The 27002-nt window shown below is 39.7% G+C and overlaps 1 protein-coding gene across 3 annotated transcripts in view; it reads right to left on the reverse strand.

Annotated features, from left to right (window-relative positions):
* Mpp7 (membrane palmitoylated protein 7) overlaps positions 1–27002 on the reverse strand; it is a 261478-nt gene that overhangs the window by 88838 nt on the left and 145638 nt on the right. For all 3 annotated transcript variants that reach the window (XM_031364935.1, XM_031364936.1, XM_031364937.1), the window contains exons 4-5: positions 10468–10545; positions 7710–7790 (exon numbers count right to left, since the gene is read on the reverse strand). In XM_031364935.1, the coding sequence (XP_031220795.1) occupies positions 7710–7790; positions 10468–10545 (159 nt within the window). The remainder of the gene's footprint in view (positions 1–7709; positions 7791–10467; positions 10546–27002) is intronic.

Below are 27002 nucleotides of genomic sequence, written 5' to 3' on the forward strand. Positions count from 1 at the left end.
GAAAATGCTGGAACTCTGCATGTCCTATTTCAGATTAATGCATGTGAGAGGTCTCACTGGCTGCACTACCCATACTGAATTCTAGCTAGAGGCCTAAAGATCATGTTTTCCTCTTCCCTCCAGTCAGAACATACAGTCCATAGCTTACTTCCCAAATATATTCAAAACTTATTTCAATCTCCCTAACCCAATTCAAAGATGAGCAGACTCTATCGCCTGTCTCTGTCCCATTTGACGGGAGCTGTCATACTACCGATTCCATGCACTGTCTACGGTTCCGTCACGCTATAGCGCCATGGGACATGAGATTGGACAGACTACAGATGCTCCTTGGTTTATTTAAAAAGTGTGTTTGCTTTTATTATTTTATGTTTATCTTTGTATGTGTTTGTGTGTATGATGAGTGCGTGTACAGACATGTACACTACAGCACATGTGTGGAAGTGAGGACAACATCTGCTGTCAGTCACAGCCTCCACTGTGATGGAGAGAGACTTGTTCTCTGCTGGGTGAGCATACCAATCCAGCTGACCCACCAGCATCTGAATGCTTCTGTTGGCAACACACTACCATGCCTGGCTTTACCTGGTTCTAGGGATATAAGCATTTAAACACCAAGCTATAGCCCCAGCCCCACTCCTGGGCTTCTTTATCTCAGCATTGTATTTGCCTATGTACACATTAGAAATACATAATTGTACATGCATTATACTTCATACTTTATACCATTCCACTGTTGATATCAGTTATCAAGAAATCAGAAGCTCTGGGGTGGCAAAATGGTATCAATTTTTAAATTAAACAATTTTAATAACTCTAAAATATGCACCAACTGTCCTTTGCATCTCAGAGGATTGAGTCCAAAAATCACACTAATATCAAAGTCCTCAGATGCGCACTCACTACATAAAATGGTATGAGATATGCACAAGCTTATGTGCATATTTTTACATGCTTTAAAACACCTGCAGATTCCTTTCACTCAACACAATGTAAATACTATGGAAATAGCTGTTTAGTACATAGTGACAAGAAAATAATTTTTGTATGTGTACAGTACATGTTTAACATTTTTCAAATATATTCAACCAGGGCCTGTTGGAACGTGCCTCTAAAACTTTGACTTAAATTGCTCTCTCTCTCTCTCTCTCTCTCTCTCTCCCCCCCCCCTTAAAAACCTAACTTTAAATATTTCATCTAGCAACAGAAAAAAGATGAAGACATCCTGCACAGCCTGCAACAAGCTCTGCAGCTGAACAGTGCAAAGACAGCTCCTGGCTTTTAGTGCAAGGGTTTTTAGTGCAGGTAATCCTCATGACTAGGGAGGGTCTATCTGAAATATAACACTGTTAAAAATAAACCAAAGATTAAAAGCTGTGACATGTTAACTGAACAAAATGTAAAAGGAAACCTCAGAGGGCCAAAACTTGTTCAAGTGACTTAACTGTATGATAGAAAAAGAAGCACAGATAATGTCTATAAGAACACTACTGTGTTCAATATCAAACACACATGCCTATAGATCCATCAAAACTTACAAGACATGCCAAAGGAAGCATTACTCATAAAGATGAAAAAAATGAAGCAACAGAACAAAATTCTGAAATTACTCAGAGTTATAACTACCTAAAAACAACAATAGTCAAGGGTATTGTCTTAGTCAGTGTTCTATTGCTATGAAGAGACACCATGACCAAGGCAACTCTTATAAAGGCAAACATTTAATGCTACTGGCTTATAGTTACAGAGGTTCAGTCATTATCATCATGGTGAAAAGCAAGGCTCCCTGCAGGCTGACTTAGTGGCACACTTCCTCCAAACAAGGCCACACCTATTCCTACAAGACCGTATCTTCCCACTGCCCATAGGCCAAGCATATTCACATCACCACATATATTAAAAGCTATTACTGCAGGCTACGGAGATGGCTCGGTAGGTGAAATTAAGCTTGATAACCACAGGATTTCCCAGAGTCCACATGAAACCCAGATGTGGTAGTAAGTATCTAATCCCCATATGTAATCCCCATAAACCCCAGGCTAGACACAAGGTGAAGACAGTAGAATCACCCAGATATCTGTGGGTCTGCTACCCTGGTATATGCTGAGAATCATCAGAATAAGCAAGCCTCCACCTCAAAACAAGGTGAAAGGTGAAAACCAGCCACTGAAAGTTGTGCTCTAACTTCCTATGTGGGGCACTACACACACACACATACACCACCACCACCACCACCACCACCACCACCACCACCACCACCATACACATTTTTACCATACCATAGTTACATAAAGAGAAAGTAATCCTGCAGAAGACAAAGTAATATAAACTATCCAAAAAGAAGCAAGAATAAAAATATATTAAGGGAAGGGCAAAAAAGATGGCTCAGCAGTTAAGAGTGTGGGTTGTTCTCCCAAAGGACCTAGGTTTAATTCCTAGTACCTGCTTGATGGCTCACAACTGTGACTCCAGTCCCAGGACGTATGGCCCTCAAGGCCACCAGAGCACATGATACACATATACGCAGACAAAACACCCATACACAAAATAGAATAGTAGGGAAGTGTGGGATTTTAAATAGTCTAAAATAGGTACTCAGACTCTTTGAAGAAGTATGACTATTTTTCAGAAAATATGAAAAAAAGTTCCAAATTTAGTGAAAAAATAATATGTTCATGAAGCTCAAATGTTCATGAAGCTCAAGTACCTGAATACATGTGAGTACAGGGTCCCCAGTGAAGGAGTTAGAGAAAAGACCAATGGAGCTGAGGGGTTTGCAGCACCTTAGGACGAACAACAATATGAACTAACTAGTACCCTCAGAGCTCCCAGGCTCTCAATCACCAACCAAGGACTGCACATGGAGGGGTCTGATTGTTCTGGCAGTATGTGTATAGTAGAGGATTGCAATTTGATCATCAATAGGAGGAGAGGAGCTCGGCCCTGTGAAAGTTCTGTGCCCCAGTGTAGGGGAATGCCAGGGCCAATAAGTGGGAGAGGGTGGGGTGGCAGGCATGGGGAGGGGGAAGGCAACAGGGGTTTGTTTTTGTTGTTTTTGTTTGTTTATTTTTTGGAGGGGAAACTGGGAATGGAGAAATTTACATGTAAATAAAGAAAATATCTAATAAAAAAAAAAATGTGAGTTTTTACTGAGTCAGCAGCAGACCTCCTTTGGAAGAAGCTAATGCTCTACCCAGAACAGTGAAGGACAAGCAATGAAATGCTCACTATCTCAGTGTCAACCACATCCTGCTTTGAGAACAACAGATGACTAATTAAGACATGTTTAAAGAATAGTTACAGTATTATAGGTAATACTAATAATACCAGTTACCTATTTGGGGCGGGGGTTGAACTTATTCCCATATCTGAATAGATATCTAAATTCATATAGAAGTTTATAGATTTCAAGATCATCATGCTTAACAGCTTTGCTTTAGGGATATCATTGCTTAGCAACATTTTGTGCTTTGGACAATGTGAAGGCTTTCCATTTCCATTTCCCTGCTTTTACTGAGGTGATTTTATTCTTTAACATACAGATTTTCCTCTCAAAAGGCAGAACTTGAATAAAAATTGTGTTTCCATGTGTCATAATCACCAATCACAGCTGATGGGTTTGCCTGTCGCTCAGAAGCATCTACAGGAAATTGAACACCAGACCTGTAATTTGCCACTGCTGTGGACCCCTGGGGTCAGGTCTATGCCTGAGAGTCTACTAGGTGCACAGAATTAAATGTCTGTTTATCATGAAGAACAGATCCAGACGGAAGCTCAACTTTTCCTCCAGCTTCCTTTAATGAAGTATAATCCATTCTTCAGGCTTAGGCTGTGAGTGAGTGTTCTGGTACACTAAAACAAATCTTTATTTTTTATTTTAGTTTTTTTTTTTTAAATCTTCCCAATATCCCCTGACACCCTAAATTATAATACCATGTTCCAGAGTAGGTATCACATCACTGCTTTACCAAAATGAGCAGCAGTATAATGCAGACTCATTTGCCTTTACTGGAGTCGCGTGTATATGTTTATATTCACTAATGACTGCCTTTGTTTGCCTAGTGCTCAGTGCTTAGCCATGAGCAGAGCAGATAACATTGGACATGATCTTTACATTTTTGACAATCTGCAAGTAAGGTTAATGTTGCAGAAGAACAAAGCATTCCCTCGTTATGAAAAGCTCACAGCCATGGGTCAGAGGAGAAAGAGTGAGCACTCTTCAGAAAGTGAGAGATTACAAAAGGCAAGATGAATACGGTATAATCGTAGACTAGAGATGAGAGGACATGAAGAAAATGTTTAATTATATGAGCAGATTAAAAAGAATGTAAAGGAGCTGGAGGAAAGGCTTTATGGATATAGGCTGTGCAAGTATGAAGACCCAATGTGACTCCTGAGAACCCAAGTAAACTAGACAGATTGGTGGGTGTCTAATTACAGCAGTCCGATGGTGTCTAATTACTCCTGGTCCGATGGTGGGACCAGGAGTCAGTTAGCATGATCTACAAAGCCCTGAGATAATTTGGACCTTCATACACATGAGCATGCACATACAAGTATACACACACACACACGCACACGCACACGCACACGCACACGCACACGCACACGGACACAAAAAGAAGGCTTACAAAAGTACTACAAAAGAATAAAAATTCCCAACACTGAATAGTTTTTATTGACTTCAAGTTACTTAAAATTTCCCATGCTGTAAGCACAGTGCTTACAGACAGAGGTAAGCAATTAGCAACACTTCTATTTTACTAAGAATAAATATCTAATCCATTTGCATAATGTATTCATTATGTTTTAAAAACTACTTGTGTGTGTGTTTTGTGTGTGTGTGTGTGTGTGTGTGTGTGTATCTGTTTTTAGGCATCACCTCTCAGGTCTCAAAGACACTAGGCAAATGCTCTTTTATTGAACTACACCTCTAACCACACTAATATTTTTGCGATACATTATATATACCTTGAATCTATTTGAAATTCATTGTAATATGGATTTTTCTTATTTTTTTGCCTCTGATTATGCATTCATCCCAACAATATGTGCTAAATTATGCCTTAAACATGACCCATGGCCCACCTCAACCAGGGCCACAAGCATGTTGTCCCCGAGTCCTTCCAGCAGACTCACAGCTGGCTCTCCTCTTCGGTAGGGCACTCCACAGAAGGAGAGTGCCCGTCACTTTTCTACTTAAATCCTTGCCATGGACTCCCCCCTGCACTCAAAATAAAATCTAAATTTCTTCAAATGCTTACAGCTAGGCTAGTCTTACTGTTCACCTCCTTGATAGAGTAGCCATGGAAAGTACAAGAAAGAGCATTGACAACAGCACTGGAACTGCAGGCCACACTGGGGAAGCTCAGCTCCATGCTTTACAACCTCTTAGGATTTCATGTACCATTCAACTTTACCCAAGGTATTCACTCTTCACCCTCCACCCTAACCTACTATGGACATCTCTGCCCTCTTCTGTCTATCTCATACCCAAAGCCACTTCCTCAATGATTTATTTCCCTTACTGCTTCCAAGCCAAACTGGCATTTCCTACCACTGTCATTATTCAAATGGATCCTTTACAAGTTATATCCAGAGAATCTGGCACAAAACAGTCATTGAATAGACATCTAAGAAAGAATAGATGAAAATCTATCTTATTTTGTTTGCAAGTTACTAAATATAAGCTATAAAACTGCCCCCCCCAAAAAAAGGTGACAGACCTGTGAGGTCTAAATATTGTTATTCTATAGTGACCATGTATTTGATTGAACAAATCTTGATGTGCATGGGGGAAAAGAAAACCTTGGTGTATCTGGAGTACATCTTAGGTCTCTCCGCAGTACCGTCAATGAAGTAATTCAAACAGAACAGCCGTCTAAAATTAAGGAATTTCCTTTATCCACTGAAATTTTAAGAAGAGTTTACATTGCGTCAGAACTGCATATGCAGATACTACATACAGTCTACTTATCTTGATTCCCAGGATTTATAACCAAGTGGTTACATTCTTACAAACCTAAAATTATTTTAAAGATAATCTTTTAAAAAGAATTATCTTTAAAAGTAACATTCAAGAGGTGGTAGCTATGTAGATTGCTTCAAGACCAATGTTAAATATTAATACCACGAAAGAAAGATATTCTTGCCACAAGAATGACTGGCCACAGAGCAAGCTCACTCACTGATACTGTGTCTGGCTCCCAGTTACTCTCCATGTGCATTTCTTGAACATGCAACTTTTCATGCTAACCTGCATCCAGGTTTTGGTCATGCTGCTATAGAAACATAAAAACTAAAGAGATCATCCACTAACATATTTTCCGCATGAAGCTTTATGTAACTGATGTCACAATGCCATTGGTAACACTTGACTCTTAAAACAAATGTCATTTTCTAGCCAGAATAATGTCTATATTGTTAGCTAATTGCCCTTTAAACAGTATTGGACAGAATATCAAAATTTTTATTTTTCATCTGAAACACTACTTTCAACTTAGTACCTTTGCACCAGACAATAGTTTTACTAAGGAATTTAACTGGCTTCTCGCAGCTCACCTCACCCTGGCATGGCTGATGGTAATTAACAATAGGCAGTATAAAACCAAATGAAGCAATCTTCAGAGCATTGTCTGACTCCAATCTCCTTCGCAAAGCACATTAATACCAAGCAACATTTTCTCCAATCTTGTCCGGCTTTGGAATTAAAATGTAACCTCCTCAACCACTACAAATCAGTTAGCCTCATGGTGCACTTACTCATTGCAGGCATGTGCTCATAAATTTTCTCTAGGGATTAGACATCATAGTTTATAGATATTTTCCTTTCACTCTGATTCATCATTGTCTTTTTAAAACTAAATGTAAATTTAAGAGCAAATATAGCATGGCCCCAAGAGACATTTCTCCCAGAGGGTAGAATCAGGTTTTTCACCTTGGAGGAGTTAGTGGTAGGCAATCAACATGATCAGAATTAATGTTATGAAATTCTCAAGGAATAAAATAATATTTAAAAATAAATCCCACCCAATATCCTATGATTATCAATAACCATCATAAAATAACCCTTTGTTAAATTATGGGATTCAGACGAGATAGTAATTTATACATAATGGCAGCAGTGTCTGCTCCAAATGTTTGCATCACAGGACTTGACACAATCAAATTCTGTAAATTCATGACCTCAGACTGCGGGGGAAGACTAGGAATCACCTTCTCTAGCTACATCCCATCTGGAGGAAAGATAAGTGATCAAATCAGGACAGAGTGAAAACAAGAGAACCAAAGTCTGGCTACAATATCCTGCAAGTTTATATTTGAGAACTGTTCCACTCTGTAACATGGAATGGGATCCTGAAACATGAATCAGTATGAAGGACAGGAAGTAGGGACACTAAGTGAGGAGGAACAGAGAGGCTAAAATCATCCTCCTATAATAAACTATTATCAATTAGCCATGAAGAACAATCCATGCCAAAATATACACTGGGCCTCTGTCCTGCACCCACTAGATCAAATGAATTCACCATGTCAATGAAAACCCGACTTTCAAAGCAAATCACACTTGTCAACTCTGACTGTGGCTCGCCATTACAATCCTACACTGTTGCACATGAAGGTGGAAGCATGAAGCCATGAAGCAACTTGCCACAGACCCCTTAAGCGCCTCTGATAAGACATACACCACAGCCGCTTCGTGTTCTCACCTTGACATTGGGTTTTGACAGCAGTTGCAACAGCTCTCTGATCTCACTGTTTGCTGGCTTGTTCTGTAGCTCTTCAGCCAGCTGCAAGGGAGATTAATCAACATGAGTACCAGTTCCCAGAGTGCCATGAGGTACACAGAGTCACGACTAAAAGTTTGCTTTCCAGAGCTCCAGGATAAGTCGGCACAGAATGAAGCAGGCCATCAATCTGCTCTTCTTTCCAGGCCAGGCTGAGTGCAACTAGAGTAATCCCATCAGCCAATTTACCTTCTGATTTACTGCCAGGAGGGCAAATCCCAGCACTTCATCTCCAGGAATGGTCTTCTGCATTCAGACAAAGGGCCATTTGTAAAAAGGACTGCATCAACTTTGACAGTGTACAAAAGAGAGAGAGAGAGAGAGAGAGAGAGAGAGAGAGAGAGAGAGAGAGAGAGAGAGAGAGAGAGAGAGCTCCCAGATGAGGTGGAGAAACTCTCAGGGCTTCCAGAAACCCACAGTAGCTGTGCTGTTCAGAGCTGGGGTAAAAAGACCTTGAATGCTCCTAACAAGGTTAATGGCCTGTAGTTTTTATAATGATTCTGTACACAGTCTACAAAGTCTATTAAATAGGAGACAAGTTCATCATGAACCCAGAACTAGTCAACAACTACTCTGGTACCCGAAACGCCAGAGGCATTTCATTGTAACTATCAAGCATGCCGAGGTGTTAGTTCAAAAGAAAAGACGTGGAACTTTGTCATCACTCGTGTTCTACACTAAAAAATATGGAATGTTCTCACTTGCAAAGAAATATGTTAAGGTGGGAGACAAACTAACTGCCTTGAGTTGATTCTTATGAAATATGCATGTGTGTGCATGGGTACTAACTACATCCCATAATATACACAATCCCTATTTGCTAACTATAAACAAGGTAAATGTAAAAAAAAAAAAAAAAAAAAAAAAAAAAAAAAAAAAAAAAAAAAAAGGACTTCCTAGCAAGATGTCTAGTCAATTTTAGATTAGAACACACCCACACACACCCCCCCACACACACAATCCAAACAGTTAAAAAGGGATTAGAATTATGTAATATATGGTGTTATCGGTATACATATGTGTGTATATGTATGTTCTGGCAGGACAAAGTGGCTCTTATCTAAGGAAGAGGATCTTTCTGTAAAGGTACAATAGACACAGAAGGCAAAAATCAGAGAAAATTGATAGATTCGTCAATGACACCTCAAATCTGCCTTCATTTTATTAAGATACAAATTTTAACCTACACAGATAGCTCTTCACTCACTGCATACATGTGTTTTAACATTTAAATACACCATTGTAGTAAATTAAACCCCATGGTTTATCATAACTACACAGATTCTAATGTGTTTATTTGTGGAGCTTCTGAACCTTGAACCCATGTGTCACATAGTTGGGGCATACTCTCACACTAAGTGATATTCCCTGACTTAAATTCTTTTTGTTTGTTTGTTTGTTTTTTAAACAATCAAAAGCAAAATTGGGGGTTGAAGAGATGGCTCAGGAGTGAAGAATGTCTATTGTTTTTCTAAGACACCTGAGTTTGGTTCCCAGCACCCACATTAGGCAGCACACAACTGCTTGTAACTGCAGCTTCAACACCCTCTTCCAGTACACACACACACACACACACACACAAAAGTAAATCTTTAAAGGAAATTTTTTTTTAATTTGCTTGGAAGGGGGTCATTAGTTCCCACATAAACATTTCTAAAACCTCTCTGGGGTCTGTGTTTTAATGCTGGTTTTTAAGGCTCTTATAAATTGCAACTGCAGCAACTTACAGGGCTATCTTTACACCTTTATTCACCTTTGCTGCACAAGTATGCTTCTTTGTGGACATGTGTTAAAACACACTCATGTCCACAGAGAACACAAAAGGGATGTGCCTGAGAACCAATCAACTACAGCTTGGTTGTTCGTCCGAAGGTCTTTATCTTATATGTTAGAATATAAAGTCAACTTTGGAAGACAGTTGACTTGTTTATTTGATTGGGGCTCTGACACTCTACAACACTGAGTTATGGTTTGCTTTATGGCATCAACAGCCCCACGGGAAAGCAACACTACACACATCAACCTATTCGTTGTTGAGCTCCGTGCCCTTACAGTTTATCCAGGTGGATTCTCTATTAATTTGAGTCTGAGAGTTAACAGTGGGAATCAGCGAGTGAGTTCCCCTTCCAAAGGCTTAAAATAAAATTATAGAGACAGGAAATTAACTACTCCATCAATGCCAAATGCTTCTTAAATTTATTTTTGGTTATAAAGGTAATTTGGAATGGTCTAATATCCATAAATCATTACTATACTCTATAATTCATTTTAAAAACAATCTTGCCTTTTATGGATTTAATATACCCAATTTCTATCCTAGTATCTGTCATTTTTGGTACTGTCAGCAATGTAGCTATCTCATTTGTCTTTATTTCTCCAAAGCATTCCTGTTATGTGACTTTCACAGAAAACTGATGCCAGGCAAGTTAAATTCTCTTCACAGAATTTAAAGCCTACAATTTCTATTACATAGACACATAGTTGTGCATAATACCAGGGTACCTCTACGCACAATTTTAGAAAAAGCACAAGCGTGGTGATGACAGGGACTTGAGAAACACTTGCAACTTCTTCTAGTTTTCATTCAAAGGATTGCACACATATGTCTGCAATGGGGTGGGTCCCACTTGGGGAAGGGCCATGGATGATACATCCTGCAAACCTAGAAAGGTACACTCACATCATCAGCCAACGCTGCTGCTCCATGGAGAATGGGTAATGGGCTCTGCTTCTCATAGTAGTGAAGTTTTTCGTGAATCTGGAAGAAAATGAAACCAGTATGAGTTCACCTGCTGGCAAAGTATCACAGATACTTAAACACTTTCACTACTGTGAACAGAATCAGGTCTCTTAATCACCTTCAAGTCATGTGTTCGAATCAACCTCAAGATGGCAGACATGTGTATGCAATCCATCAATTACTACCAAGGATCAAATGGCAAAACCATCTTCAGACAGAACACATAAAAACACTAAGTCTTTGTTTCTCATCCTAAACAGAACTGACTGTTTGAAAGCTGCACTGCCTCAAGATTACAAGTATCCTTTGTATCTTATGCTTCCACAAAACAACAACAAAACGACAAACAAAACTAAACAAAACAATAACAAGAAGTCCCATCAATTATGAACAATGCAAAGCAGTACATAGCAGCCCCGGTCTGACAGGTGGGTCTACAGGAGCTGCAAACGGGGAAAACAGGCTCTGGGAGCTGCTAACGCCAGGCACACATGCACCTTACCCAGTATGTTGTTCTGACAACTTGATTTGTTACCCACCCCCCACCCAATTACTGTCACTTCCCAAATTCAAAGCTCAAAGAAATTAAGGGATTTTGCTTGACTATAAACATCATCACTATTTAGGTTAAATAACATCATGCCCCATGCTGTAAAAGAGTAATATAAGTTCACCTGCTGGCAAATCATCAGATACTTAAATACTTGGACTATTGTGACCAGAATCAGGTCTCTAAAACAGGTAAATAATATTAAAAAGTAAAAATAACCCTTTTCATGTTCGATCATGACCTAAGAAACACAAGCAAGAATATATTTTAAAGCAATATTAGGCAAATTGAGTTTCTTTAAAAATATCTGGGCTAGAGATATGGCCCAGTGGGTACGAGTGCATGATGCTCTTGTACAGGCACTCAAGTTGAAATCCCAGCACTCATATCAGGCATCTGACCTGTAACTCCCGCTCCAACACCTCTGCCCCCATGGCCTCAGCACACACACATACCCACATATACATATATATCCACATGTACAGACATAATTAAAATAATATAATCTTTAAAATCTTTAAAATGCATTGTAGGACAGCAAGTCAACCCTTATTTGACCACTGTGTGACATTACCATCCTTATTTATGTTTCTTCCTTAGCATTTAAAATACTTGAGAACTCACATTAGCCTACCCTTACTTACAGTTGAGCCTCTGTGCTAGTCCTGCTGGGACTAGATGTCCCAGAGTTGGGTGGTACCTAAGGGGGGAATCCTACTTCTCTGAGGAGAAGGGGAGGGTGCAATGGGAGGCGGGAGAGACTTGAAAGGGTCAGACTGGGAGGAAAGAGGAAAGGGGGTTGTGATAGGGGTGTAAAGTGAATAAAAAATAAATTATTGAAAAGAAAAAGAAAACCATCCTCTGCTGTCTTTGAAAAAGTGTGTCACCATCGCATTAACTATAGTCAAAGCTAGCCAACCCTTTGTAAGAATCTGCAGGACAGACTTTATTTTGATTAGGCAGACACTCCTGCTGAGAGCAGATAGATCAGATTACTTTTGGCAATCTGGTAGAGAAGGTAGGAAATCAGGGGGAGGCTTGTGACGGTTATGGCATTACCAGAATGAGCAGAGTAATTCTGTTTATTTAATATCTCAGAGCCTTTAAGTTACTTATCATAAATTGTAAAGAATGTAAGAAATGAAATAATTTTTGGCAAGCCATAAAATTGTGATTTGAAAATAATTAAGCTAACAGTAGGCTGCTCAGTCATACCCAAGTACAGGACACTAACCTGGACTATTATAAAAAATGTCTAGCTTTACTACAGTCATTTTTCAGAATGCTTCCCTGCTAGAGTAAATGGAGGCTCACACTTAGGAGGTACATCTTTAATCCCAGCATTTAGTAGGAATCAGAAGTTCAAGGTCATCTTCAGCTATACAAGGTATTTGAGGACAACCAAACTGTTTCAAACAAACAAAGCAAAACCAAAAAAAAAAAAAAAAAAAAAAAAAAAAAAAAAAAAAAAAAAAAAATGTTCGTTTCTATATGCAACAAATTTTTTTAAAAGAAACTTACAGTCATTTTCAATTGGCTACATTTTGAAAGTAAATGTTCAGTTTTAGTAAGAGAATCTGGTGTTAATGTCTGATGTTAGTGTCATATTAAGTTTGTGAAATGAAGTTTTTTAACCAGCAAACAGCTGTTTGCACAGCTATAATTGCATCACTGAAACCAAACTCCTCCATGAGTGTACAAGGCCTTTAAACTGGGAGGAGGGGCACTGACCACACTCATCTGCAAGACATTAAATAAACTATACCTGTGATCTTTCACCTGGTTCCTAGTTATTAAAAAACAGTGACTCTTGCTCAGGAGATGTTAAGCAATCATGTTGGTAAGACTTCGTGATTAGATTTTGACGTTTCTGAAGAAGGATGGCACCAATGGACAAACTAATGTGGACTTGGGTTGGGGCTTGCAATGCCTAAATCCTACACAAAGAACTACAGATAGCTAAGGAATGCTGACAGCCAGAGAGTAGCCTTAGCCAGAGAAGAGAACACCGACTGGCTATCCAATGCCAAACGGTCAGCCCTGACAACATATTAGATGGATTGAGAGGTTGTCTTAAATAGTACAGTGGCCTTGACATATGGGGATTGTTTGAATATAGCTAAATACCAGGGGCTCAAGAGACTGTTCAGTGGTTAAGAGCACCAACTGCTCTTGCAGAACACCCAGGTTTGGTTCCCAGCAACCACACTGTTACCTTACGTTCTGTAGTTACTCTAGCTCTTAGGGAAGCCTGACCCTGATGGCCTCCAAAGGCACCCACACTCACAGGCACATAGACACACACACACACACACACACACACACACACACACACAGTTTAAAAATAAGTTGTTATTACATTTTAATGGTATATAGTTGGGCACAGTGGAACCTGCCCATACCTCAGTTGGGGGCTTACTCAGGAGGTTTACTAAGGTATAGAGGGGAGATCCTGTGTCTAAAAAACAAGTCCAAATAAAAATAAATTTAAAAATAGATGCAACTTTTATATGGACTCTATGGTGATCTGTTGAGCCAACATTCACTCTGTTTTTGTGATAACCCTTGATGCCAGGCTTCATTCTCTGACATGGCCTAGAGATCTGAATCCAACAGGAAACCAATACTATTAATTCTAGTACTTCCCTATACACTTCCAGTTCATTTATCTCTATCAAGCTGGGCATTTTATGGGGTTTCCTACAAAGGCCTCCAATGTTAGTAATAGACCCACTGGGAAAAAGCTCTAATTAGCTTCTGATCACTGACCCTCTAACTCCAACAACCAATTCTGCTGCTTACACAGTGTAAAACTGCCACATTTGGTAGATAAAAACCCATCAAATCCCATGTAACCTGTGGTTACATGGTCTGTGGTTAAATCCCGTGTAACCTGTGGTTACATGGTCTGTGGTTAAGTCCTACAGCAGAATCTTTTCTTCCTACCATTTTGCAGAAGAGGTACAGTTCTTCTCTCATTTCCCAAGGGGAAGAATTTCCCTTGTCCTCTCACTATTAATACAACAACTTCTCTGTTTGACATAACAATTCTCTACCTATGCCTGCCCTAAAATTCAAGAGAGTGACCCCACACCCATGCCTGCCTAGATCCCTACACAGGAGCTACAAGGCAGGATGAAGCAGTTAACAGCGTGTAATTTATCCTTTAGTTCTGAAGCACTGGCATTTTTATTGTACTTTCATTTAAACTTAACAATATATTAAAAATACCACTTGTCAATACTAAGAAACTATAGGTAGAAATGTTGTTTTTAAACCAGCTATGCAGGAGCCATAAACAAGCAATCCATTTGCTGTCATAAATCAAGGCACAGGGGGAAAAAAACTTACACTTCCCTTAATACTGCTAGCAATACAGAAGTACAATTTACATTGCTAGCAATATTTAATAATAAATAAAAATTATTAAACCATAAGACTTAAAAAGCTTGCAGTTACTCACAATTTCTATTAATGGAGGAATTAAAAGGCAAGGCTTGCAATTTAATGAAAATAACTCTGTCTCCCAAAATAGCAGTTTATTTATGTATTACAGTGCTATCATGGAAGGGAACAAAACCCACTTATTTGCAAGAAAGGAACTTAGTCAAATATACATCAGAGTTTTCAAGAGTTACTGCATCGAGGATGGCCAAGTCGGTCATCAATGGGAGGAGAGGCCCTTGGCCCTGTAAAGGTTCTTTGCCCCAGTGTAGGGGAATGCCAGGGCCAGGAAGCAAGAGAGGGTGGGGTGGGAAGCAGGGGGAGGGGCAATGGAATGGGGTTTTGTTTTTGTTTTTATTTTTATTTTATTTTATTTTTTAATTTTTTTTCAGAGGGGAAACTGGGAAAGGAGATATCATATGACATGTAAATAAAGAAAATATCTAATAAAAAATAAATTAAAAAAATTTTTTTAAAAAGTGACTGCATCCATTCAGCTCCTGCGACTTGTCCTTGGCACTTGTGCCTGGACCTGATGCTTTTTTCTTTTTTCAGTTTTGGGGACAGGACCCAAGGCTATAAATAGAGGTGCTGGTAGCACCTTCCTCTGAGATACACCTCAGCCATTGAGTTTCTCTAAGCGCTGAAAATATCAGCTTGTTTAATTTAGAATTATTTTCCTAGTTATAGCAGAGATGCGTAGACTTCTGAATCACAGAGAGTTTGTGGGTGCAGTAGTGTTTGTAAGCTCAGCTGGGATGCAAAGCTTCAAGGCTGTTCCAAAAGATGGTGATGATGACGCCAGCTTTCTCGAGAAAACATTGGAGGCAATGAGCACACTGCCTTCAGGCAACATGTAAGGTGTTTGCAATATCTCTATGTAAATGAGTGATCCCTGTAAGCAACATGGTTACAAAACCATGAAAAATGAAAATACTAAGCCAGGTTTTAGGTTGAAGTTAAATTATTAAATTGCATCAAACTGTCAACTTTATTTTGTAGAGAGAAAACTTGGTGATTCTCTTTGAAATTACTTCTTAGAATACTCTATACAGAGGAATTCCCTCAGTTCCCATTAAGTAGCCAAGGGATATTTGGGAACATTTTAGTGAGTTAACAACAATGAAAAATCAACTTGAATTACACAATCTAGAAGTAGGTAACCTGTTTTATTCTGAAACAGTCCAATATTTATACATACAGCCTCTAGTTTTCTACAATAAACAGATTCCCCATTTTTAAAAAAATCATTTATTCTATATTAGAGATTTAATAGAAAAAAACAAACAAACAAGGACTCAACAACTAAGATGAAGTGTAACTGGTAATTTCTACAGCTTCATCAACACACTGCTTGGTGGTGTGATGACCAACACTGCTCAGTATCCCAGCTTTGTGTGCTGACCTCAGCACTTTTTAGCATCAGTGCAAATATTTTTAGCATCAAATCATCAGAATACTCTCAGGAGGACAACTTTGACGTTTCATTTCCCTGAAACAGTCTTGGGAAGTCTGTGGGTCCCAAAACCATACTGTAAAAACTAAGGCCACCTAATAGGGGTTCTGGATACACGAACATATCACATTAAAAGGGCTTTAGCCTGTGTCAGTGTAGTTCAGTGCTGATTCCAGACCCTGCTACAGTGGTGATCACGTTCAGTTGATGGACTCTCCCTGCCCTTGGGAATCATCAGCTGATATTGGTCAAGGACAAATGGAGCAGAGATGACGGGGGTGGGGGAGGGGTGCAAATCAACTTAACCTGGAGTAATTCATGGCTTATATAACTTGGGGTGTTGGAGGTAGGAATGTCCAGAATGAACAAAGGTCATTGGCTGAAGGCTTTGGGTACGGAAATAAAATGCCTCATTAGCATGGGGAAGCATTTCAGGAATCTAAGGTGCTAGCTGAATGAATTCTTATCAGGAAAAAGGAAGTTGAACCTATAATTTAGCCTGTAAGGCTACTGGACATTCTACATGTAGAAGTGTGTAGGTAAGGGGCTTTGAACTTCCCACACAAGGTAAGAGGGGGAAACCCTTCCAGTGAAGACAGTCCAGAAAGCTATCCAGTCAATGGTAGACTTTGACCTCAACTAGCAGTTTCCCCACACCTAATGTGGGCTTTTTTATAAGCCACATTCTGCCCATGTGAATAAAGTGTTGTCTCACAGCCAGGTGCTGCCTTTCTACAAAGCCATGATTCTGGCATCTGAGAAGAGATGACAGGCACCTGTCAAAAGTACAAGTCCCTCACACAGAGATACATAACAGGCTTGAGCGCCTCATGAAACTCACTTATTTACTCAATTTCCCCAACCCCTGGAGTTCTGCCTTCCTCCTATGCCTAGCATTCCAGGCCCCTGAAGCAACTGGGAAGACTCCAGAAGTTTCTGAGAGCCTCAGACCTCATACTTCTGGTATCAGCCCAGAACTATCTCCAAATTGTCCTTCCTTTCACACATCTGTGTGAGATATTCAACTACATCTTTTAACTTTCACATCTATTTCATGGTCTGATATGCTGTTCATATCTGCTTTCAGAACATGAGATGTCATCTGCTTACCTGTAGGATTTTTCAGTGCACATACATTGTCTCAGTCAGGGTTTCTATTCCTGCACAAACATCATGACCACAAAGCAAGTTGGGGAGGAAAGGGTGTATTCAGCTTACTTCCACATTGCTGTTGATCACCATAGGAAGTCAGGACTGGAACTCAAGCAGGTCAGGAAGCAGGAGCTGATGCAGAGGCCATCCATGGAGGGATGTTCTTTACTGGCTTGCTTCCCCTGGCTTGTTCAGCCTGCTCTCTTATAGAACCCAAGACTTCCAGCCCAGGGATGACACCATCCACAAAGGGCCCTCCCCCCTTGATCACTAATTGAGAAAATGCCCCACAGCTGGATCTCATGGAGGCACTTCCCCAACTGAAGCTCCCTTCTCTGTGAAAACTCCAGCCTGTGTCAAGTTGGCACACAAAACCAGCCAGTACATACATATTAAACAAAAACAACACTAGATCCTTCTTGTTTTATACAATCACAACTAACCCTTCCTTTCTTATTCCTAGCAATGGAACATTTTACAGTGTGAACATTTTAATGCAAAACTACAAGCTACTATCAACTAGAGGTTTATAGGAATGAATAATCAGGTGTACCTGAAGAAGAAATCCACCTTCTAACAGCTCTCTGTATTTCCCTAGTAACAGACCAAGGTAACCCACAATCAAACTTACTGCTTTTATCTTGTACCAAAACAAATTTTTCTTTTACCTGGAAAACTACACATACTAGACTTTGAAATTATCAGTGGAAAATATATTCAATTTTTATTTTATTTATTTTTAAAGATGTATTTCATTTTCATATGTCTGTACACATGCATGCATGTGCCTTTGGAAGCCAGAAGAGGGTTTTAGAGTTACAGGCACTCCTAAGCTGCCTGACACAGGCACTGAGACTTGAACTGTGTTCCTCTGGAAGAGCACTAAGTGCCAACAGCTGAGCTATCTCTTTACCCCTCTATTTCATTTTTTGTTAAATGTGTCATTTAACAATCTCACTCATGCACAATGCATTTTGATTACTCTCACTTCCCACACCCTTGAGCTGCCCACAACCACTTTCATCCTCCCTCCTCCGTACAAGCCCCTGTCCCGGATTCATGTCCTTTGGATTTGTGAGCCACTGAACTTAATCAGGGCTGTCTATGTGACCATGGTTTTGGACCTGTCCATTGGAGCCTGGTGGCCTCATGAGTTGGTTCACAACTGAAAACGATGTTAGCCCCTCCCCTAGAATCCATCAGTAACCAATAGTTCATGCAGGAAGCTTAGGGCCCCAAGGATCCCCTCCTCTAGTCTATGATTGAAGACTGGCAGGCCCAGTCCTGCAGGCCACAGCTGCTGTGGGGTCATGACTGTTAGCTGTGACACGCCTAGTGCACTGTCCTGCTTCCATTCTTCTTGCTCTTCTGTCCCCTCTTCTGTGGTGTTCCTTGAGCCTTAGGGATGCATAAATGTCTGCTATAATAGCCACCAAATATTCTCAGTACCTCAAGCATCTCTCTGTTCATGACCGCTCTTTACACAAGGAACACCTTTGATTATGATTGAGAGTAGCATGTCTACTGGCTTAAACACAAGTATTTAGAAAGAACCGTTGGCACCCTGACAACTTAGCTACAATCAGCGAGTTCTCCTTCTAGGGCCTATGACTTCCTCATCTATGTTTTATTTGTTTGTTTGCTTTCCTGAGCATTTTTAAAATATAGTAAGATGAAACAAAAACTAACATATCAGAATTGAACAAAACAAGCAGACAGAAGGAAAAGTGCCCAGTGACAGGCTCGAGAATCAGAGACCCAGTCATTCCAACACTTGGGAATCCCATAAGAACATGAAACCAGAAGCCATAGTGTCTATGCAGAGGACCTGGTGCAGACCCAGGCAGGCTCTATGCATGCTACTTTGGTCTCTGTGAGTTCACCTAAGAGCATCTTGTTTTCTGGGTGCCCTCCATTCCCTCTGGCTCTGGCACTCTTTGTGACTCCTCTTTAAAGTGCAGGGTTCCCTGAGCCCTGAGGGGAGGGATCTGATCAAGACTTCCTGTTTAGAACTGAGTGTGACAAATCCCCTCACTCTGCATAGTCTGGCTGCAGGTCTCTGTATTTGTTCTCACCTGCCACCTGGGGGAAGCTTTCCTGATGATGGCTGAGCAAGACCCTCATCTATAGCATAGTACAATGTCCTCCTGTTCTAAATGTTCTACACCTCCAGGACGGTAACGCTAATTCCTGACCAACAAGTCTCAGTAAAAACTTTTATCTCATTAAAAAAAATGTCTTTAAAACTCTACAGATGTGTCAATAATGTAGTGTTTCATTTTTCTCAAATATCTTTATGCAAGTAGCATCAACTGTTAAGCTATTTCCTGAGACTTCAACACTTCAAAATCTTATGTCTTAAAAATCATTTATTTTTCACTACTACTTAATAATTCATTTTATGAAAAACCTAAATTGATGCTTACCTGTTAGTGGATACCTAGAATTATTTCTGGATTTCTGTTAAGATTTCTGCTGGTAAAAACATTCCTATAGAGGTTAGAGGGACAGCTCAGTGGTAAAAGTCCTTGCTGTGCATACATTAGGACCTGAGCTCAACTCCTCGGGACCCATATAAAAACTAGGTATGTATGCCTATATGCCTGCAACCCAGAGCTGTAAGAGATATAGACAGGACATCCCTCGGGCTAACAATGGTTCAGGCCTCGGGCCTTGGTTCAGTGAGTAACCCTGCTTCAAAGGAACAAGACAGAGAAAGATAGAATAAGATATCAACTAGGATCCTCCTTTGGCTTTTCTGTGCACAGACACACACACACACACACACACACACACACACATCTACTATTTTTCCTCCCTACATTTTTTTTTCTTTTGGGGGAATGCTGAGACTTAAACCTAGCACCTCACACATCCTAGGCCAGTGCACTCCTCCTCAGCTGTACTAGTAGTCTCATTCTTTGCCACAAGGATAAACTTACTTCATAGCATCCTTCTTTATCCCTTCTTTTGTCTGGTATTATCTACAGGCCTGTAAGCAGCAGTACCTCTGCTCCTCTCCCGGCTCCCCCACCCCCAATCTCCTCCCGCACTGACAGTGCCTTCATTATTTCAACTTTATGATAAATTCAGACGTAACACCTGTTCCAGATCAGCAGCTGACCGTGGCTCTTGGCTCAGCTTTGCTGGCCTATGAAAACTGAAGCCACGTTTGGCAAACAGGTAGCATAATGTTGAGCCTTCCTGTTCTCTATGCACTTGTGTCTTGTTAAGTGTAATAATTTCTCATGTATGGGTGTTTAATATTCTCTATCACAGTTATACTTACATTTTCTACTGCTACTATAAATAGACTAGCTTTGATATTTTTATTTACAATGTTCATTTTCTATAATTGGTTATAGATATTTAGACATACCAACAATATTTTATGTAGACCTGTTGCAGCTAGCTATTAAACTAACCTGAGGATTCTCTTCAGAAGCAGTTGTATCTATCACCCGTGAATTGTGACAGACCGGTTTCTTCCTTTGCAGCCTCTGCTCACTTCCACATCAGGCTTACCAGACTGATGAGGTTCTCACTACAGTAAGGTCAAAGTGCACCACTGGATGTCTGTGAAGATACTACATCATGAAGGCTCTAGCCCACGCAATGGCTTAATCCTTTGAGGATTCGGAACATGAAGGCGTTGTTGAGAGGTGGCAAGTGGCAGGTGATGGGCGCGGGTGGAGGAAAGAAGTCACTGAGAGCATGCCCATGTGTGCTTCACCCTACCCTGGGCAGTTACTCTATCGTTCTTGTCTCTGGTTGCTGTTCCCTAACACAACCTGTTCCACACTCACTCCTGGTACCATGTTCTGTCCACGTGCACATGTCCAGCCATTCGAGCCTTCTAAAACTGCAAGCCAAAAATAAACCTCTCCTCTCTCACAGTTGCCCAAGAATTTTGGTTACAGTTATTCAGAAATACTATCTAATTTTCAAAGCAAAACTTCCCATTTTCACTCGTAATAATAATTATTCTGGATTTTATTTGATATCTATAAAGCTTTCTTCTGTTCCTCCCTCCTATTCACTAACAAGATTCCTCATTAAAAAATGAAGCCTGTATTTTATCAACTTCTACTTTCCAGTATCTACCAAAACAATTACATGTGATAATCACACCCTTTCCTATTATCAGTTACAGTATGTGTTAACTTTCCACTGCTGCAATTAAATAAATTAAGATAATTAATTTATAAATCTTATTATAAAAAAGTCTGATTTAGGGTTCATGTTTTCAAAGCTGCGGTCCATGATTGACTGAGCCTGTTGCTCTGAGCCTGTGCTATGAGAGCACACAGCTGGGAGCAAATGGCAGAATCAAACCCCTCACCTCAGAGAAGGTAGGGAAACAGAGGGGAAGAAATCAGGGTGGCACCCACTGGGCGAGAACAGTCCTCCCCAACAGTGACCTAGGACGGTCACTTAAAGGGTTCAAAACCGCCCAGCAGAGCCCAGGAAGCAGCGTTTGCGCAGGGCTTGGATGTGGCACTTAACTTGGCCACAGAGGATAGGACACGCAGTTGGCTAACTCTTTGCTAATGCTGCTGCCTCTTCCTCTTCCTCCTCCTCCTCCTCTTCTTCTTTCTTCTTCTGACTTAAAATAGACCTATAGTTTTCCTGGATATTGTCTTATTCTAAGGTTATACCAAGTCACGTATAACAAGAGGGACTATTTCTTCTATTTTCTGGAATAATTTTAAAAATAAAATTGAATGATTCCTTTAATATTTAGGCAAGTGTACCCTGTAAAGCCACATGGTGGTTTATCCAATTTATTTTTTCTGGCTTATGGAGATATTTTTTCTTTCCTCTCAAAGTTTCACATGGTATTTTTCTAGAACCTTTTCAATTTTTATTTGTGAGATTATAATACAATTTTACTATTTTCCCTTCCCTTTCTTCCCTCCAAACCTCCCATCTATCACCCCATTGCTCTCTTTCAAAATCATGGCCTTTTTTTTCTTTAATTATTTTACACGTATATATGTATGTAGTACATAATATATATAGTATATATAGTATATAGCTTGATCTTCACAATGTTACCTGTATGTACATTTTCAGTGATGACCACTTGGTATTGGGTAACCAGTTGGTGTGCCCTTCCCTAGGGAAGGCTTCACCCACTCTCAGCCTTTCATAGTCATCTGAAGCTCTTCCTGTAGGGCTTAGTCCTCATTGGCTTTCTCCCATCCACTGCTACGTCTACCGTTGTCCTTGTTCAGCTCATATTTAGACATTCATGCCGGTAAGAGTTTATGACTGTAGCTTCTGACATGACCACGTCACAGCCACAAGCTCTTAAAATCTTCCCACTCCCTCTTCTGCAGCATTCCCTGAGCCTGAGGTGTGAGAGTGTTTTGCAGCTGTATCCTTTGGAGCTGGGCTCCACAACTCTACATTTTGATTGGTTGTATTTTGTAATGTTCTCCAGATGTTGCAAAGAAAACCAAAAGTTTCTTAACAAAGGTTAAGAACTACATTTATCTGTAGTAGAGGTACAAACATTTATGATGTAGTTAGGGGTTGTGCTACTTTAGTAATGTGGTAGCTGGAGGTTTTCCTCAAGATCCATGACTTCACCAGTATTAGGTAGTTGTGTAGGCTGGCAGCACCAAGCATGATTTTCCTCTTGATGAGTGGAGTCTTAATTACATTTAGAGAGCTGTTGGTTACTGGCAAGGTATGTGTGCCACTATTACACCCCTAGAGTTACTGTGACACATTGGTTGTTGTTGTGGCTCATAGGCATCAAAGTGGGGAGGACTATTGATTGCTTTCTTCCTTCGGAAGCTCCCATGGTGAGTTCTGATACATAAAACATAGTCCTAAGGGAAGGAGCATTCAGGTCAGTTCCAGCTCAGGGGCCTCTGCACCTGTGTCTTTTTTTTTTTTTTTCTAATGGTATACTCTTTTTTAAAAGATTTATTTATTTATTATATGTGAGTACACTGTAGCTGTCTTCAGACACCCCATAAGAGGGCATCAGATCTCAATAAGGATGGTTGTGAGCCACCATGTGGTTCCTGGGGTTTGAACTCAGGACCTTCAGAAGAGCAGTCAGTGCTCATAACTGCTGAGTCATCTCTCCAGCCCTGGACCTGTGTCTTAAATACAAGTTATCTTTAGCAATACTTTCCACTTCTAGGGGGCAACCAGAAACAATAGCCTATAATGCTTTGAGAGTCTCTTGGACAGCCATGACCAACAACTAAAAGAGGGATTCTGATAACTGGTATTGAGATTTTGTAAGGTGATTTTTGGCTCTTTGAGGGAGCAATGCCATCCCAGATGAGAAATTTTTAGTTAATATATATATATATATATATATATGAATGAATGACCCTTTAATATCTAACTCTGACAACTGCCTTTTCCTTCCCAAAACTGTTCCCATCTTGTTTTCCTCTCCCTTCAAACAATCTAGTCAAAAGAAGATACATTTCAACAATCACATGATAGAATGGACTGTCCTTCATTGGGTTTCTTATTTTCTACATCTACTCCTGTCTCACCTCAAGCAGTTCTTTCTACAGGTGACTATTCTGCTGTCCTTTTGAAATCTCTTAAGATGAATGTTTTGCTTACTGCCTTTTTAAAAGCTTAAAGACACTGCCTATCCATGTAACACAGACTGGCCTCAAACCCATGAAACCCTGCCTCAGCTTCTCGGCAGAAGATTTGATGAGTGTGTCACAATGCCCAAATCTTCATGACTGGTATCTTCTCTCTAATGTGACTAAATTTTGACTTTTAAACACTCAAAAATTAGGTCACTTCTGTCTCTTACAGTTCCCCCCTCCTTGGCTAATGTGTGTACTGAATGCCTCACTTTCCTATTTCTTCAGAGCCAACAGTCCAAGGCTTATGACTTGAATTCTCACATACATAAATTTAGCTGAAGTCCTAAACAGTTAAACACAATCTTCACACAATTTACAAACATGGCACATTTTAAGTCCTACCACATTGCTCCCAGCTCACATGCTACTCCATCTAATGTGGTGTACAAACACTCCAGGCCAGAACATGTATGCACACCCCATACTTTTTAGCATTTTTAATATTTTCTATTGCTCTATTATCTATTTAAGCAAAATAAAATGTGTATTTATGGTATAGTGTGTCTTGTCTTCCTGTCTCCTATTCTCTAAAGACATCGTTCATACCTACCAGTTTTCTTCAGCTATAACCAAGTTGCAATTCAAGCCCTTAAACTTATAAATACATTTCTGAAGTTAAATTTTTCACTATGCATGACAGGTTACTCCTAATCATGTCTGTCTGTAGCTCCTTGTAGGATTATACCCTTGATATCTGCAAAAGTGAGTCTTGGATGACAACCTGCTGACTGGATCTGCAATCAAGCAGGCCACAAATCTTTGAGCAAGTCTATAAGGAGATTTTGTGGAAGGCCTGACTGAGAAAGGAAAGATGTCCCACTGGAGTCAGAAGCACCTTCAGCCGCAGCCCAGAAAAGGACGTTTAGAGGGAATGCTTTTGCTTTCTACCTGCCTACTCTCACCCCTGCTGGCCACCCTTCCCTGACATCAGAACCCAGACTCATCAGCCTTCAGATGTCAATGTGCACTGACAAGAGCAGCTCGGCAGGAATCCTCCAGACTGTCACTGACTACAGACTGAGGTGCTAAAACATCCAACCTCACAGAACTGAACAACTAGGAAGTTCTCAAGCCTTGCCAGTGTGTGGAATGGTCATTATCAAGGCACCCAACTAGAATTGTGTAAGCCAAGTTAGTAATTCCCTCTCTTTATATATATTATATGTACATATAATATATATATTTAATATATATATAAATTTTATATATTTAATGTATTTATATTTAATATATATTTTTATATAAATTTATATATATTTATGCTATATATAAATATATATTGACATGGCTATCAACTATTATTTATATGGATTTATTACTGAGATTTATTTCATATTTATTTAATTTATTATCGATATCTAAATATTTAATTTAATTAACATTTACTGTTAAAGTTCAATAGTAAGTTTTAATATTTAATTTATTTAATATTTATTATTAAACACCAATGATTATATAATAATTACATTTGATATAATAATATATAGATATAGCTACAGAACATTAACTAATCCAGCATCTTTATTGTTTCACCCTTTTACTTTCAGATTTCAGTGAGATACACAGACAAGTCTCCCACACAATAAAATACCAGCTATATAATAGCTATACATTCTGAGTATATATATTTGATTTCTACAACTTCAGCCATTTCACAATAGTTCCAAGTGGCAAACTAAATTTTCTGAATTCTCCAAGTGGGATATGGAAAGATGGCTTAGAATTTAAAAGCACTTGATGCTCTTACAGAAGAGCTGGATGGGTTCCCAATACTCATGTCAAGCAGTGAGCAATTGTCTGCAACTCTAGGTCCAGGGATCCAACCCCTTCATTTGGCCTCCATAGTCAGTGATACACACATGGTATATGTACATACACTCAGGCACATACATATGCACAGAAATTGAAAAAAATTATTTTAATTCTATAATGTCACTTTTATACTGATGTCCAAATTAGGAACTGTCTACTAGTATTAAGTATTGAGTCTCACCAGCACCAATCAGATAGAAAGGAGAAAAACAAATTTGCAGACTGCTACTTGAAGTTTATATTTGGTGGAGGGAGTAGAACATGGGAAATAATTACAACTAACTATAGTAGCTCTAACTTGTTTCCTAATCAATTTTTTAAAAGCAGATAAATTAATGACAACCAAGGTTGAAAAGTAAGGGAATTTTCTACAAGTCTTTTCTATCTTGCTTTTATTTTTAAGCATAGGGTTCTCTGGTGTGGGAAAAGCCTGTTTTCCTTATGGTCTTATATGTTAATAGCTGGAGAAAAATTGCTAGTTTGACTCCATGGCAATACAGAAATGAGGCCAAACCATAGAAATGAGGACATTTCAAACGAACCCAGAGATGTTCGAAAGTGAAAACATGTTATCTCACTGGAAAGAGAAACTATAATTTAATCATCTCTACAAATATATGGAATCACCTTTCTCTTTATTGTTTACATGTGTGCACCTGAGTGTCTGTCTTGTGCAACACATGCCTACATGAGCCTGGAGGGGTCAGAAGGGGTGTCAGATCCTCTGAACAAATAGTTACAAATGGTTGTAAGCTGCCAAGCAGGTGCTGTGAACCAAGTTAAGGCCCTCCTCTAGGACAGCAAGTGCTCTCAACTGCTGAGATATCTCATTTGAAGTCCACATTTGGAACCGGACATTTTAAGCACACCATATTTAAAACCTGGCAGGGGAAGCACTCTACAGCATTGTCACTTAAATCACTTGTAATTCAGCCACACCTCCTGCATTAATCTTGATTAGGGTACCAAGTGCCTGTGTGGTACTTCTATAATTTGCAACCTTCATTCTAAACAGCAAACTTCCCACATTTTCCCTTTCTTGCCTGTCTTTATTTTGGGAGCAGATGCTGAGAGTGGCTGGTGTCTCAGAATCATGCAGTTACAAAACCCAAGCTTTCCCAAAGGAGCAGCCATAGCTAGCAACGCGAGATCCTATGCTAAGGTCTTTGCAGGCTCGAAAAGCTGCCAGTTCTCAAATGGTGCAATGCACTTTCACTGGGCTACAGAGAGGATGATGTCACAGACTCTGGCAGCCTACTTTCATGAAGTTGCAAGATGCCAAACCAAGCTGTCCTGTGAATTTCCAAAGTATGGTTTCATCCAAACGCACATTAGGACTGTACCGTGGATTTTAAAATTTAGCAGAAATAAATATGAAAGGAGGTAAAATTTGTGACATAGAAATAGGCACTGTTGAATTTTCAAC

Source organism: Mastomys coucha, unplaced genomic scaffold, assembly GCF_008632895.1.
Source record: "Mastomys coucha isolate ucsf_1 unplaced genomic scaffold, UCSF_Mcou_1 pScaffold13, whole genome shotgun sequence".
In the NCBI taxonomy this organism is placed as follows: Eukaryota; Metazoa; Chordata; class Mammalia; order Rodentia; family Muridae; genus Mastomys; species Mastomys coucha.